At 35.7% G+C, this 17,394-nt stretch overlaps 1 protein-coding gene across 2 annotated transcripts in view; it reads left to right on the plus strand.

The window, feature by feature from the left end:
- Positions 1 to 4,894: 4,894 nt before the first annotated feature.
- Positions 4,895 to 17,394, plus strand: part of POF1B (POF1B actin binding protein) — an 89,705-nt gene continuing 77,205 nt past the window's right edge. For both annotated transcript variants that reach the window (XM_061137200.1, XM_061137201.1), the window contains exons 1-2: positions 4,895 to 4,982; positions 5,102 to 5,422. In XM_061137200.1, the coding sequence (XP_060993183.1) occupies positions 5,141 to 5,422 (282 nt within the window). In that variant the 5' untranslated portion in view covers positions 4,895 to 4,982; positions 5,102 to 5,140. The remainder of the gene's footprint in view (positions 4,983 to 5,101; positions 5,423 to 17,394) is intronic.

Below are 17,394 nucleotides of genomic sequence, written 5' to 3' on the forward strand. Positions count from 1 at the left end.
AGGTCTCCCACACTGCAGGCAGATTCTTTACCAGCTGAGCTACAGGGAAGTCTGTGTCAGTAAAGCTACTTCTCAAATTATAGTTAACCAAGTGTATTATTGCTCTTCATCCTGTTCGTGACACTGATTGTCTCACTGTTCGCTGAACTCAGGGTAGGCAAGGCACAGGCTAAGAGGCTGGAAGGAGACTTGAGGAGCCGTAGGAACTGCAGACACATTTATTCTCTCCTGGTTGGCAGGGCAACCATTACACAGCCTCTCTTTTGGCTGACACAGCAGCCATAGCAGCAGCCATAGGATAACCATAATGGAGCCATAACATAACCTTATATAATATAATCATGATGTCGCTCCAATGTAGCCCCAATGGAGCAGTAACCAGTGCTTTCATGGTGAAGATCATACAGGCATACCACACAAAACAGTTCGTGGTCAAGCGAGTACCTAGTAACATGCATGCACAGTTCTATAAGTGATCTTAGCTGTTACATAAACATTATTTACAAAACGTGGGGCAAGAGCGGAAGGCTGTGGGGTGAGAGAGCCTGATTACGCTATCTTGGCTAATTTACTCTTTCCCTACATCAAGTATTTCTTAGACTTACTTTGTCATAAAACACTTTTTCAGATATAACACAGTAGACTAGTGTTATTTAGGACACAGTTTGAGAAATGCTGCTCTAAAGTAATCTTTTTTTACAGGAAAGGTCAGGTATCCCTGGGGATCTGCCAGAATCATAGAGGTTTGGTGCCTGTTCAGCAGCATTCAAATCATACAGAGGAGTTATTTACTCTGTCTTGAATCCAAGTCTGATTTTCTCCAGTGTGGCTCTTGGAATATTGGAATTAGTTAGTTCTGAGCAAAATTATGCACACTTAAAATTTACTTATGGATGGAGATTCAGATATCATAGTAGGAGATATTAAGGGACTTTCAAGGATTGACTATCTCTATTCTAAGTATGTACATCATCAGACACTTGATAATCTGATATAGATTTTTGACTTGATATCAGACAAAATTGTTCAGCATTTAAACTTCACCATTCATTTTCTAAAAATCAAGAAAATTATTTTTAATATCTGATATTCTGAAATATTGCCTAAAGTTTTCCAACAGCAGTTAAGCAAGCTCTACTGTAAGTTCTGTCAAAGGGTGGAAAAGAGTTCTACTGAATCAAGTGACTTGGACCCCATTTAGTAAAACATAGGTGCTTTCCCACAATCATCTCACTACCTTGGCCTTTAGCTTCCTCTGACCATTGTTCATTGACCCTTTCTTTATGAACATACTTCTCCCTGATCATAGAGTAATCATAAGTAAAAAGACCTAAATAACTTTGCTTTTAACTCTTATCTTTTGCCATTACAACATTAGCCTGAAGCAATGGGCCAGTGCCAAAAATAGATTTGAGCGCCAGCCCCATGAAACAGGAGTTTCAGGATTAGTTATACACACAAAAACTCCACTGCCAATGCTGACTAAACTCATTTGGTGTCAAATTTATAATTAATTTCATTATTTAATATTCTAAGATAGTTCTGTGCATCAATTTTGATAAATTACTGAACTATTTTACCTTAATGGTTTTAGGTAGCTAAGCTTTAAAAAATCAGACCTATAACCTCTTGGGACATTCATACCTGCTTTTCCATGACTACTATTTCACAAAAATCACACCACATAGTCTGTGAATAATATATTTTAAAACTTTGTATCTGGGTAGCATATTACAGTTAGCAGGTATTTAAATCTAGTAACAATTTTATGCAGTAGGTAAAATCAGGAAATTTTCAAATGGTTGTCAAAACAGCTTAGTTAAGATGTAAATCACTTTCTTTATTACCAATAATACATAAGGTAGACATTCCCCATCCTTACTCTATCCCTTGCTCTTACCATCAATAAGGGAAGTTTCATTTTCTACTTTTTTACATCTTTAGTCATTTTATTTTTTAAAGGATGAATATATTATTTTTATAATCAAAAAACACTAAAGATTTTTAAAGGTCTGTTAGAACCAAATTAGCTTCTAAGGGGAAATCGAATCCATCATGATAAATGAAGTTTTTCAGTACTAAATATAAAGCATCTATATTACTGAGTGAAACAAATAACTGCTAGAAATATAATTAAGTATTCTCTGAATAAGTCTGCAGCTGAGAATAAGAAATAAACTGTTACTATTTCATCCACTAATGTAAGAAGCATAGCACAATCATGAAGCTTGTTTATTTATTTCTTTTTTCATTTATTTTCATTAGTTGGAGGCTAATTACTTTACAATATTGTAGTGGGTTTTGTCATACATTGACATGAATCAGCCATGGAGTTACATGTATTCCCCATCCCGATCCCCCCTCCCACCTCCCTCTCCACCCGTTTCCTCTGGGTCATGAAGCTTGTTTAAATGTCAATTCCTTGGGTTTTCCAGTAGAAAACAGAATAAGTACTGTTATTAAATGGTCAAATATATTTATATGCATTTATTAATCAAACATAGGTGAGTATTAACATTATCTTCATAAAGGAGAAATAAAACAATTGTAGAAGCAGATCAATGAAGGCACAGTGACGTCTCAGAGAAGAAGCACAAACTTTGGTGAGAATGAATGACAAACCTCTCTGAGGTGAGCAAGGGTGGTCAACATCTGTTTCATACCTAGATGTGGTTTGTCTGCCAGACAGTGTCTAATTTCCTTTCTTTGTATTAATACTATCCTTGAGCTTCAAGCTCTTTCTTTTTCATACCCAAGCATGTAGAAAACTGATGGATGAGGCTCAGGAATTAAAAGAAGGTGTCAGTTTCACACATTAATTTTTACCAATTGCATTAAGGCGGTTGTCTCAAAATGTCATATATCCAAGAAATATGGAGGGCAGGTATGGATGAAGGAATTTTTATTTTTCATCTCAATTTCTTACTTTAGTTATTAGAATACAGATATTAGCAGCACTGGATGCAGACATTAATGGCACTGTGTATATGTGTTTGTGTGTATTTCAAATTCAGATTTCAACAATCAGAGCTGACTGGATGACCCCACGTAATATCCATTTCCCATTCACATATAAAGCTGGTTCAAAATGATATGTTAATGATATTAACAAGTTATTGATATGATATTTTGCCAGGCTGTTTGGCAAATTAAATTAAATTTTAAGCCTTGAGAAACAGCATTATAATGAACAAAGATTAGATTTGAAAGCTCTGCACACTGCATACAAATATAAATGTAAATATACAATAAATTATTTTAATTATTTTAAAGTTTTTAAGGTCCATTTTCAGCATTTTGCTTACCTCTCCCCCGTAAAAAACCAAAGATTATTTTTAAAGTCACTTATGTACTAATGGTTCAAAACTATTTTATTTTTCCACTTGGAAGCTGTATTGGATGTCCAGATACAAAACATAATTTAAAATTTTACTTAGCAGTATAATACAGTAGCTAAGAGCTTAAAGTTAGCTGTCTGCTCAAATCACAGACTCATTATTTACTAGTAGTTTAACTTTGGGAAGATTTTCAGCCTCTCTGTGTCTCTGCCTCAGTACCTCCCCTCTAAGCCCTCATACATTTGAGAGGATGAAGATATTCCACGTAAAACTCCTCACATAGTCAGAGTGAATGACCAAGTAAATCACTGCCTTTTGTACACTCAGCAGATAAAAATCTGGCTAGCCAGCTTGACGATATTTTCTTCCTCTCCAGAATGGTGGTGGTGTCCTGGGTTCTATGGTATATATACACACTAGGAAGACATCATTTTCTGAAGACACCCTCAGTGAGAGTATTCTAGAATTCTGTAGTGCTGAAATATCTTGCAAGGCAAAATCTGGTGGATAAGTAGGCAATATGATTGTGATTTCAAGTAGTGATAAATATAAGTGCTGCTGCTACTAAGTCGCTTCAGTCGTGTCCAACTCTGTGCGACCCCATAGACGGTAGCCCACGAGGCTCCATCGTCCCTGGGATTCTCCAGGCAAGAACACTGGAGTGGGTTGCCATTTTCTTCTCCAAGTGAAAGTGAAGTCGCTCAGTCTTGTCCGACTTGTAGCGACCCCATGGACTGCAGCCCACCAGGCTCCTCTGTCCATGGGATTTTCCAGGCAAGAGTACTGGAGTGGGGTGCCATTGCCTTCTCCAATATAAGTGCTAAGGCTATTTAAATCTCATTATATCAATTAAGGCACGTCTTAAGATTTGCAGCTCCCTTAAGAACTAGATATTTAAAAAGCATAAAGTCAGGATACAGTTCTTTGTAAAAATGCAAAACAATATATAAATGCTAAAATGCAAAGCATTTATGGACTGGTTAGATTTTTCTTGACAGATCTCATCATTTAGACAAATCTTCCTCAATTTAAATTAGAAAGTCACATGAGGCCTGGAGCAAATTAAACAGGTCCCCAAATTAGAGAGAGTTGCTAGAAGGAGACCCCGCAGCAATCCCCCTCAACTGCAATTACCAGATGGGTTTTACAAAGAATGCAAATTTATCTGGGAAAACTAGTGTGGTCCCTATGCTAATATCCCTTATTTTGGTCTGAGACTCTGGAATGGTAATATTCATGCTTATAATTACCTTTCCTACGGTTAAGAACCATGGGAAAGTCACCTTCATATGACTTTTGTGATTTTTTTTCTCTAGTAAATTTTGGCATGGGCATGTCTTTACCTATTTACAGTTCAAGTGAATTTCCAAGACAGTGGAATTTGGAAGCTCTGACTTTAGCCCTGAAATTCCACATTCCTGCTCTTCTTAGACTTCCTTAGCCTACTGAGCGGCCTGGTAGCTATCTCCGTAGCAAAGCAGGGCCTCTCCTGACCAGTAAACCTGCCTGGTGATTCCGCCCCTCAGGGGCGTGGCAGTACTATTTCCTGGAGCAATCTCACTGGGGTGGCTCCACTTTGCATTTGCACTCAACTACTTTGCTGCCTCCTCTGCAGCTGCCGGACCTGCTTCTGCTGCTGCTCAGGTAACTCTAGTCTCTTGTTGGCACCAGAATAGGCCGCGGTGGTTAATAAAAGGTTTCAACATGTGCCTGCCTGTCTGCTTTCCTGCTCTTTTCTTTCATGATCTCTCTCTGTTCCTTAGGGAGAGCATCTGGGGATTACCTTGCAGACCACTGAGAAGATGAGCTCAAGCTACTGGAGTGAGATGAGCAGCAGCAGCTGTGGGACTCAGCAGTCCCCAGAGGTGCTGCCATGCCAGCCCCAGCATTACCACTGCTACCGTCAGTCAAGCCAAGCCCAGCAGCCTCCAGAAAAAAATGTAGTGTACGAGCGAGTGAGGACTTACAGTGGGCCCATGAACAAGGTGGTTCAGGCTTTGGACCCTGTCGGCTCAGGAGAAGTGCTCTCCCCTCTCAAAACTTCCTCCTCCTACCAAAGCTTGGTTTGGAGCGACCATTCCCAGGTACCGCAAAGGCAGCTATGTCAAAGAGGGGGAAATCTTGAACTCCTTTATTTTCTTCTTGCTTCTCTGGCTCTGTTCTACAGAATATTATCTCTTGGATTGCACTTTTATATGCAATATAAGGTCGCCCAAATTCCATCTCCTGGCTGTTCTTTTCTAGTGCTGTAGCCATTTGTTTATCAGTTTACTAATGCTTGTAGCCATTTGTTTATCAGTTCCAATGATTTTCACAATCTAACTAGAATATAAAATGGTTCATTTTTGTGGAATTAGATTGGAATATCTAATCTGAGGTATTCTTTTACTCCTACCATAAAGCAATCCTCAACTTTTTATAAAATAAGTTCTCACTGGTTCACTTCATATCAAAAGTATACAGCTTTTTTAAAAAAATCAAATATGGTGGTGCAGGGAAAATGATATGTACGGAGTGACAAGCAGTTATTTGTGTTTGGCAAATAGTATACTGCTCCAGGATAAGTGACAGGCACAAATGTCCATTTGAATCGTTATATGTGTTTAGTCTTCTGAAAATGACACACTGGTTCTTGTATAGTCAAGGTGGATAATTTATGTCTTAGTAGAAGGAATATTGAAAGTGAATATAGAATTGAAGAAGGCAAGATATAAGCAGTCGTTATATGAAAGTTAAAAATAATGGAAATCTAAGACACCCTTTAAAATGAAATAAATTTGTTTTTAAAGGGATTAGTTTAGTATCTGTGCTAATAATCTTGCTAATGAATATGAAAGAACATTGCAAGACAATATAAAAATAACAGCTCTATGTCTGTTTTCATCTTTGACTGTCTTTACATTAAATTTGCATGTCTTTAAGCTTTCTGGAAACTTCTGTCCAAAGTGAAATTATGCTTCAAGATACAAGCAGTACTGTGAGGAGCTCAAAAAGTAACCATCGGAATGATATCCTATGTTGCATTGTTATGCTGATCTGTGATAATATGGACTATTTTCCCCAAAACAACAATTTTAAGTAGGATATGAAGCAACATTTATAAGGGATATGATAAAGCTGTTTTAAAAAGAATTTTTTAAAGATATAGGTAAATGAACAACTATAAGGGCCACAATTTTACTGTTTTACTTCACTCCTAGCTTAATTTGAGGGGAAAATTAAGACGAAAAACCCCAGCATTTACTGGCAGTAATTACCTATTTGAGAAAAACTCCACCTGCATTGAAGTCAAAGGGAAGAAAAATAAAAAGTCAAAACTACTAGTTTGTGATAATAATAATGCAAATGTGCATTCCAATATTAAGCATTAGGATGTTAATGAACAACATAGTAGCTGTCACCTATGTTCCTGAGTAGCCTCAAAACAATGCAAAAGTTGGAAACAGCAAGTTACCATTATCATGGGTATGCTAAAATTACCCTCACATAATTATTAACCTCTTATCAACTTCCTAGTAAAAGAAAAATAAATAAGAAAAAAAATTAAAGCTGAAATTTGGCGAGTTATAAACATTGACCACAGAACAGCTTTTAGGGTCACACTTTATTGTATACTCCATAGTTCAACTTTCCTTTTAAATAAACCTGGACCACACTGGTTGAGCTTTTTGCAAAAATCACCTTGTTTATACCAGATATCTCCTAAGTGATCTTCATAGGACTAGCTCCATCCTGAAATGTAGTTCCCCAAAGGAATTTACAAAGAGCCTTAAGGACAGAAAGTATCACCACAGAAACTGGGAAAAGAGATTGTGATAGAGGGTGAAGTCCAAAGTTATTTATAATTGATAAGAAAGAAAAGGGCTGGAAGAGGAAGGTAAAATTTCAAACTGAGTTACATATCAAAGGGTATTCATAAATCTACTAAAAGATAATTTGGCAAGAAAGCTTTAAGATAGCTGTCACAAAGAATGTGACTAAGAAACTATTATTTTATTTACTTTCTCCCTGTTTAGTGGCAGGATGGCATTGTATAAGGTAAGACCTAAAATTGACCTGAAATTACCTTCATGTTAATGAAATGTGTAAGATGTGGTAGCAGCTTTATTATATACCATACCTAGCACAAGCAAGAAATACACATTACTTAATATCTTTTTCATTTAGCTTTATTTTTTAAAATTCTCTCCTTAATATGCCATGTTTCAATGACATTTTGAGTTGGTATATAGCAATTATTCTGATGCTTGAGTTTGTGACCATGGCAGCTAGGAAAATGGGTTGGTTATCATGAATTCAATTAAACTTTTACTTTAATTGTTTTTAGTATTTTTGTGTTTGGATGATATTAAAAGAATTCATAAGATTAAAAATATATATCATTGCCAGTAGTAAAATATGATCCCTTTGAGAAATTGAAATGATATTGTGCTGCTTTTCTTTTTTAGTTTGTGTAGTAGACATTTTAGGTTTAAACAAATGCTTTGTGCAGCACTTTAGTATTTTCTATTTCTGGCTTTTTAGCACACGTCTTTTCCTTTATTGCTTTCTTATGAACTAAAATAGTATTTATAGATATAAACATATTTTAAATTTCTCCAAATATAATGTTGCTCTGTTTCTTGTCTACAATTGATCAGATATATTTTATGATTCTCTCAGTTATTATTTTGTCTGACTGATAGAATGTTTCTCAGAGAAAATTGAATATAGAAACCAGTTGTGGGTGAAATTATCTAAATTGATGATAGAATTAAAGTTAATAGGTTTATTCATGTGAACTGGAAAAATCAGAAGCAGGTATAATCAAGGTCATAGGTGAATTTTAGAGCTGAATGTAGTCTTATAAATAAATGGAGTTCTAGAAACTACATGAAACTAAAGAGAACAAAAACCTTTTGGCTCAACATTTTAAAATGCTGGAACATTAAACATCCATCATTAATTCAAAATGAAATACTGCCTCAAATGAACAGCACTGATGTTAATACACGTTGGACATAAATATTTCTCTTCCATTAGTTTTAGCTTTTTATGATGTTCAAGATATTTTCCATGCATACAGAGCAGTTCTGTTATGATAGAGAAATTGATCAAAATAAAATATTTTTAATACCCATCATTCATTGAGCACATATTTATTAAATGCCTGTTATGTAGGAAGCACCATGATTATCTAGATAAATACCCATTTGCTTATCTAGGGAGAGTCCATACTGAGGACAGAAAAACATGATCTGGGGACTTCCTAGGTGGTGCTAGTAGTAAAGAACCTGCTGCCAATGCAGGAGACATAACAGATGTGGGTTTGATCCCTGAGTCGGGAAGATGCCCTGGAGGAGGGCATGGCAACCCACTCCATTACTCTTGCCTGGAGAATCTCATGGACAAAGAAGCCTAGCCAGTTACAGTCCATAGGGTCACAAAGAGTTGAACAAGATGGAAGCAACTTAGCATGAATGCATGCATGCATACATGATCTAGTCTGTAGGTGTTCTGTATGTCTATATTTCATTTTAGAATATGATTTTGTGCTTTAGCCATCAATATTTTACTGAATAAAATGTTTTGATGCAAGAAAGGACCTCTTAGAGATTGTGTGATATGAATGACCATTCTTTTCAATTTTAAGCTTGCAACAAAATTTAACTCCAGAAAGCAACCTGGGGAAGAATATGAGTTTATGAATGATCTCTGCTCTCAAAATTATTCAGCTTGGGCTTTTCTTTGTTTACATGATTTTTTTTTCCTTTTCTTTGGTTACAAAGATTGTGGATAGCTCCTTTACTATGCCAGGATTTCTATACACTAACAGAAAATTTTCCTGCTCTGTGGGGATGGGTGTGTTGTTTTGATAAATTGTTGTTCAAAGGCGTGGTCACTAAAGTGAATGATTGTTCAGGGAAGTAGGTTGCCTGAAAAAGGAATGAGGTCATAGGATAAAGAGCCCTGAGTGTTCAGTTTTGGTCATCCCTTTTGTGCTTATAATTAAATGAGGCTATAGAAATTGAGTGCAACTAATTGCTAGGTGAAAATGCCCTTGCCAATTGTCTCTTGTTTAAGGGAAGTCTGATAAATTGCTGGGCCTGTTTTCAGTCAATGGCTCTAACAAGCTATAATTGTGTGTGTGTGTGTGTGAAGGTGGTGGGGGAAATGGGGAGGGAGGTGAACTTTTTTAACTGTTGTGATTCAATTTTTTTTTCTTGACAATTCTTGGTAAAATAACTGCAAGATTTGCCATACTCTTAAACCCTTTTTAAAAGTGAAAACCTTTCTAAACAAGTATATTTGAGCTAACATTTTCTTCACAACAGAAGCCATCCCAATAGCCATCCCTTTTTGACTTCCAATGGAACAGATACATTTCTAATTCTTAAAAACAAAAAACATGCACTGCAAAGTGACTGGATACTTTATTTTCTCTCCTAGTTTCTCCTTTAATAAAAGAAAAAGAATCCAAGATTGGGTTTCTTGGAGAGTTTCCTTGGAGGGAAGCGGTGAAGGGAAGGAGTTCCATTACTCTTACATTCTGTAGCTTTTTTTACATGGGAACAGAATCACAAATTGTATCCTAAATTGAGGAAGTGTTTGTTTCATCTAAAGAGAGATCATTACAACTTAACCTGTTTCTTTCTGTTCAAAGTTCAGAACAACATCTCAACAATAACCTAAGGCAGGTGTTTAAACTGCTTTAAAAGGTTCTAGGTAAAGCATCTCCCATACTATTCAGAAAATTTATTCAAATGGCAGTTTGCCTTGGAAAATTCGGTCAGCATAAATGTCAGGTGGTTTTTAAACATACTACCTCTTTTGAAACTGTTCAGTCACCATTATTACAGTCAGTGATTCTCATAGTCATTAAAACTGACAGAAGCACCTATAAGGCTCCCATGGTTTTCTTTCTTGGAACAGTGTATTACTTATTAATTTTAAGTAAAGTTTTAAAATTTAAATTAGGCAACATGAAAGAGTTGTGTTCAACAAGTTTCCAAATATTTAGAGAACAAAGTCCTGTACTATGTGTGTAATCTTTTTTATTATTTAATTCTCATCCCAACAGTCTTGCTGTCTCTCCTTTATGCATTGCACTAAAGTCTTGAACTATTTGATAGGACCTATCAATGGGAAAATGAAAGTCAGTAGTATTGACTAAAGATGTTTATATTTTGTGGAGCCTAAAGATCAGTCACAGAGAACATTGTGTGGAGAAAATGCCTGTACAAGTGAATCTATGTGTAATGTCTCAGGGAGAGCTACAAATAGGTAGCTTCCCAACCCGGGGATCTTCCCAACTCAGGGATTGAACCCAGGTCTCCTGCATTGCAGACAGGCACTTTACCATCTGAGCCACCAGGGAAGCAAGCCGAGTTGTAATGAGTATCAAATGAGATAACATGTGAAGGTGTCCAGCACAGAGTTAGCACTTTATAATTCTTCCCATTTGTATTATTGATTTATAAAAATATAGCCAACAAAAACCACTAGCTGCACAGATAAAATACAATAATAAATTAAATAATATATGAATAGTCTATCATGAATATGAGCTTCCCTGGTGGCTCAATGGTAAAGAATCTGCCTGCAATACAAGAGACCTGGGTTCGATCCCTAGGTCAGGAAGATCCTCTGGAGAAGAGAATGGCAACCCACTTCAATATTCTTGCCTGGATAATCCCATGGATGGAGGAGCCTGTTGGGCTACAGTCCATGGGATTGCAAAGAGTTGGACATGACTGAGTGACTAACATTTCATTTTCATTATATGAATAGACTATAAAGTAAGAGTTCCTCTGACACTGGAAAGATTAGGTAAACACATATGCTTGAAAGGCTTATTAGGGCTCTACCAGCTAGGAAAAACTAATGAGGAAAAGCATTAAAGTAGTTTTCTAAAACTCATGGTGTATGATCAAAAGATGAGCAGCAGAAATATATTTATAATGTTTACTGACATAAGTATCCTTTAGAAAGAGTAATTTGGAAGTTCCCATGCTCTTAGTATCTTTGAACATGAAACTTAATATTTGAAATGGAGGGTTTTTTTTGGTGCATGTTTTTTTTCTTATTCCTTTTTAAAATGTAGTGATGCTGAATATTAAAGCTTGCTTGTAGTCTGCCTCTTACCTAATGCTTCTTCTAGAGCTATACTTCCAATAGGGCAAAGAGAAAGAAGAAAGTGTTAGTTGCTCAGTTGTGTCCCACTCTTTGTGACCTCATGAACTAGCCCGCCAGGCTCCTGTGTCCATGAAATTCTTCAGGCAAGAAGACTGTAGTGGGTTGCCATTTCCTTCTCCAGGGGAATTCCTTACCCAGGAATCGAACCAGGGTCTCCTGCATTATCAGCAGTCTATCATCTGAGCCACCTGGGATATGTGGTTATTTACATTTAAATTAATTAAAATTAAAACTAATTATTCAGTTTCTCATTCACAATAGACATGTTTTAAGTGCTCAACAGCCACAGGTGGCTAGTGACTACTATCTGTACAGCACAGATATAAGGTATTTCCACCACTGCAGAGAGTTCTACTGGACACTGCAGATATATATATATATATATATATATATATTTATTCAAGCTACTCATTTAAATATATAAATATATCTAAGATCATCACATTCAAAGAAATTCATGGTGATGCAGATGTGCCATCAAGCTGCTGCCAATGTACCTGATCAGCTTTAATGGACACATAGGAATGAAACAGAATATGAAGCCACGAACTTTCAAAGCATATGTTTAGAAAGACTGTTTCAGTAGAAGGAGAATTAAATTCATGAACCTTCTTTAAAAGGTGAAATGAAATATTTTTATTTATATATGTAGTAATCCTTTGTTATCCAAGGGGGATTGTTACCTGGATCCCTGCTCCAGATACCAAAATCCACAGATGCTCAAATATCTTACATAAAATGGCCTAGTATTTACATATAACTTATGCATAGCATTCCATGTATTTTAAGTCATCTTCAGATCTGTAAATACAATGTAAATGCTATATAAATAGTTGTCAGAACACATCAAATTCAAATTTTGCTTTTTGAAGCTTTCCAGATTTTTATTTTTCTAATATTTTCAGTCCTCCATTGGTTGAAATTGCAGATGCAGAAGCCATGGATATGGAGGGCTGACTGTATCTATCTTTTATATAATTTCCCCAGAACCTTACTTTTTGAGAGAAAAAAATTTTTAATTATTTATTTTATTCATTTTTTGGCTGTGCTGGGTCTTCACTGCTGTGCACAGGCTTTCTCTACTTGTGGTTTGTGGGATCTAGAGTGTGGGTTCAGTAGTCGTGGTGCACTGGCCTCATTGCTCCACAGCATGGCATGTGGAATCTTCCCAGACCAGGGACTGACCTGTGTCTTCTGCATTGGCAGGCAGATTCCTATCCACTGAACCACCAGTGAAGTCCAGTAAATATTTAAGAAGAGGAAAAAAGATGAAAAAATAACTCCCCTCAATCAAAATGCATCTTCCTTTCTTCAGCACATGATCTGGGTTTCATAGCCTTTCTAACTTCCTATCTCCCTTAGCTTATTGAATTAATTTTAAACCTTAGTAAGTAAAGTAAACTAAGATCATGGCATCTGGTGCCATCACTTCATGCAAATAGATGGGGAAAAATAGAAACAGTGACAGACTTTATTTTCTTGGTCTCCAAAATCACTGTGGGTGGTGACTGCAGACACAAAATTAAAAGACACTTGCTCCTTGGAAGAAAAGCTATGACAAACTTAGTGTAATAAAAAGCAGAGACATCATTTTGCTGACAAAGGTCCATATAGTCAAAGCGATGGTTTTTCCAGTAGTCATGTACGGATCTGAGAGTTGGACCATAAAGAAGGCTAAGCACAGAAGAATTGATATTTTCAGATTGTGGTTGAGAGGACTCTTGAGAGTCCCTTGAACTGCAAGAAGATCAAACCAGTCATTACTAAAGGAGGAATATTCATTGGAAGGACTGATCTTGAAGCTGAAGTTCCAATACTTTGGCAACCTGATGTGAAGAGCTGACTCATTGGAAAAGACTCTGATGCTGTGAAAGGTTGAAGGCAAAAGAAGAAGGAGGCGACAAAGGATGAGATGGTTGGATGGCATCACTGACTCAATAGGCATGAGTTTGAGCAAACTCTCAGAGACAGTGAAGGACAGAGGAGTCTGGTGTGCTGCATGCAGCTCAGTGGTTGCAGAGTCAGTGACTCTGCGACTTAGCAACTGAACAATAACGAGTAAAGTTCAAATATCATGTCCATTTTTACAGATGAGATAACCAAGGCACAGGGGTGCTATGTGACTTGCTCAAGTTCATACGGCTAGTATGTGGTAGAACTGGGGTTTGAATATTTTAAAAAAACATTGAAGTGTAATTGCTTTACAATGTTGTGTTACTTTCTACTGTACAGCAAGTGAATCAGCTATATGTATACACATATCCCCTCTTTTTTTGAATTTAAATCTAAAGAGTTTAGTTTCCAGTCTGTGCTTATAACCACCATGTTATACTGGATATTCCTGTTCTACACATTTGACTCTTATCTGTGTTATACTGTCTCTGATACCTGATTCCTGTATATGCTTCATGATCATTTTCTTGTACCTACTCCATTATGAACCACCCAAAAGCTTTTGGGACACAATCCAGGGCATAAATAAATAATGTCAATAAACATGTCAATGCTTTTAAAATATTATGTTATTTACCAAGAAAGCAGATGTATTTTGTTACTGTTCAGAATTCTTTTTTACATTTCTCTCATATATTTTATTGATTGTTTTGTATCAAAACATATAAAACTCCAGCACCGGGTAGTAAGTTGATTAATTTTTAGTTATTTAAAGACTCATAAATACTTTGATAGAAGTATCAAGAACAAATAATGTTGACTTGTACCTTTTTGTGGAATGTATTAAATCAGCAATAAAATGTCATTTAATTTGCAATTAAGAATCTTTTAAAAAACTTTGATAATTGAGTTCCCAACTTAGGTCAAACTCCTCAACTTTGATGTTATTCAAGAGCTTCCTTAGGACAGCCTCACTCTATTTTTGTAGTCTTATCTGTCACTACTCATTTCCTTATATCTTGTGTTCTAGATGCACTGCACTTCTGTCTGTTTCTTGAACGTTTTGCTTCCCTCTCACCCCTTCCTTTGTTCATTCCATTGCCTGCTCTGGCAGCATCTACCCTTCCCTCACATTTCTGCTGGATTACTACCTATCCCTTAATATGCATCTGGAAAGTCTTCTTCCACCAAAACATCTTCAACCCTGGATCTTCTTACTCTCTCCTCAATGTAGTACTCCACCCCAACCTCCATTCCAGGTGTGGTCTCCTTTTAAACCCAGTATCAGTTTTTCATCATTTAGCTAAATTATTGTAAGATAGCATAATATTGAGTAGTATATTATTTCTGTAGTTCTTATTCCCCTCCACCATGGACTATACACTTGATGGTTGAGATTTTTTTTTTTAATAAAAACTTAAAGTCAGTCAAAAAAAAAGTGTTTTGGGGAATAGAATGAAACTTCAAATCCTTCCTCTCCTCTCTCCCCTCTCTTTTTGTGATTATGGCTTGCAAAAATTCCTGAATGTGGCTGTCAGCAGTGGTTTTAATAAGATACATGACTGGCACTGTTTTGTAGATTTCACTCCTCTATGCCCTCTCTTTGAATTGAAAGTGGAAAGTAGGACACAAATTGCCTCTTTAAAAACATGAACAACATAGAAATATAAGAAAGCTATTTAATAAGTCAATCAGTTTTCTATTTTAGTTCTTAGATCTTATTAAGCATCTGGATTTGACTTGTTTATATTTGGTTAAAACTTTTTTCCCTTTGGACAAATATTTATCATTATTTAATATGTCAAATGTTGTTGAAGGGCTTGTCATTCTGATTTGTCATGTAATTTCCCTGGAATATTGTTGTGATTCTTCCTTTAACCAAATTAACTTAGAGCTGTTAATTACACTGTTTATAGAAATATTCTTTCTACCTCTCCTGTATATTTAAGGGAAATGTTTTTATTTATTGAATCTTACTCAATGACCTTGTAATTGGTTTAGCATATCAGTTATGTGCCCTGAGATTGTTTCATAAAAACTACTACTACTGTTCAGTACTCACCCACATATGAAAATACATTTAGAACTCTCCAAGGAAATATTTTTATCTTCAAGCATAGTATTTACCCATTTCTCCTTAGCATAGATTTCAGCTTGGATGGATACATCTCTGAATAAAATTATTTTAAAATCTTCACAAACTCTATTGCACCTAAGAATATATTAGTTACTTAAATTCTCTATGAACACCTCATATCACTCTACTGCTCAATAAAACTTCAATGACACTCAGTGTCTATGAATTTCTTAGTCTGACTTTCAAAGCCCTCCAATTATTTGGCTCCCAGGGACCTTACTTCCGGGAACTCCTCTTCTAGTGTTCTATGTTTCAGCCAAAATGTAAACTGTTGTTCTTTAAATATAGCCCCTCATTTTCCACAACTATGTCTTTGTGCATGATACTCTTACAATTGAAATGTCCCTATTCTCTATTCTCACCAATCTAGATATGTTGAAATCATACTAATTTTTCAAGAAATTTTCCTGAAGTGTAACCTTGTGATGAAATCTTAAGTTGTTCCAGGCTGAAGTTACCTCTTAGCCCTGGAAACTCCCAGAGTAAGTTCCTTGTAGCTCTTATTGTTATTTACAACAATCTTTATTGTTATTTACAATAATAGTTTTTACCCTTAACTGATTGTAACTTTGGTGAGGGCAGAAAGTGTATTCTGTCTTTTCTGTCTCTTTCATTACCACTACATAACTAGTATTGAACAAATAACTTAGTTACATATGTTACCAATGCATTAAAAATAATGCCTCATATTAATAGATGCTATATTTTATTTTTCAAAAGTTTTATATACTGACTTACTAGAACTCCAAAAAATAAATAGAAAAAGCTTTATTGCATCCATTGTGCAAATTGTACAGTATACAAATGAAAACATACACTGAGTATTATTTGTTGTACAAATAAAAAGATTGAAGTGCAAACAGCTCAAAATAACTTGTCCAGTTAGAAAGGCTAGTTAATGAATGCCCTGAGTTTAAATATCTGTTCTTTTTTTTTTTTTTTATTAGAAGAGGTTGAAGTTACAGCTTTATTTATCCAACATTTAACAAATATTTCATGATATTAAATATTTAAATGCATTTGGAGCTAAGTACTGGGGATACAGTTGTGAACAACAATAACAAAAAATATATATAATCTTACTTTTGTGGGCATTGTATTCTTTTTTTTTTTTAATTTTTTTATTAGTTGGAGGCTAATTACTTCACAACATTTCAGTGGGTTTTGTCATACATTGATATGAATCAGCCATAGATTTACACGTTAAATATCTGTTCTTTATCAGCTATCTCCATTAATTAACCTTAGTTAGATATTAAAGAATTTTTAGTTAAAACAAGTTAATATTTTTTAGTTCCAGCAGATCATTTCATAGTTACCATTACTGTATTTTTTTTCCATTCTAATGTTTTATCAGAGGGGAAAGTATCAAAAATATATTAGAGGACAAAGTAGATTTTGTTCTGACTTTCAAGGCGTTGCCCTGAAATAATCCTGGAATTCAGAGTATATTTTATGTTTTTAAGGTTTCCCTTATGTTGTTGTTCAGCTGTTAGGTCGTGAATGACTTTTGCCACCTCATGGACTGCATGTAGTATGCCAGGCTCCAATACTCTTAACTATGTCCCAGAGTTTGCTCAAACTCATGTCCATTGAGTTGGTGATGCCATCCAACCATCTCATCCTCTGCCACCCCCTTCTCCTTTTGCCTTCAATCTTTCCCAGCATCAGAGTCTTTTTCAGTGAATCAGATCTTCTCATCAGGTGGCCAAAGTATTGGAGTTTCAGCTTCAGCATCAGCCTTTCCAATGAATATTCTGGGTTGATTTCCTTTAGATTCACTGGTTTCATCATCTTGCAGTCCAAGAGACTCAAGAATCTTCTTTAGCAACACAGTTCAAAAGCATCAGT

Source organism: Dama dama, chromosome X (assembly GCF_033118175.1).
Source record: "Dama dama isolate Ldn47 chromosome X, ASM3311817v1, whole genome shotgun sequence".
NCBI classification, from domain to species: Eukaryota; Metazoa; Chordata; class Mammalia; order Artiodactyla; family Cervidae; genus Dama; species Dama dama.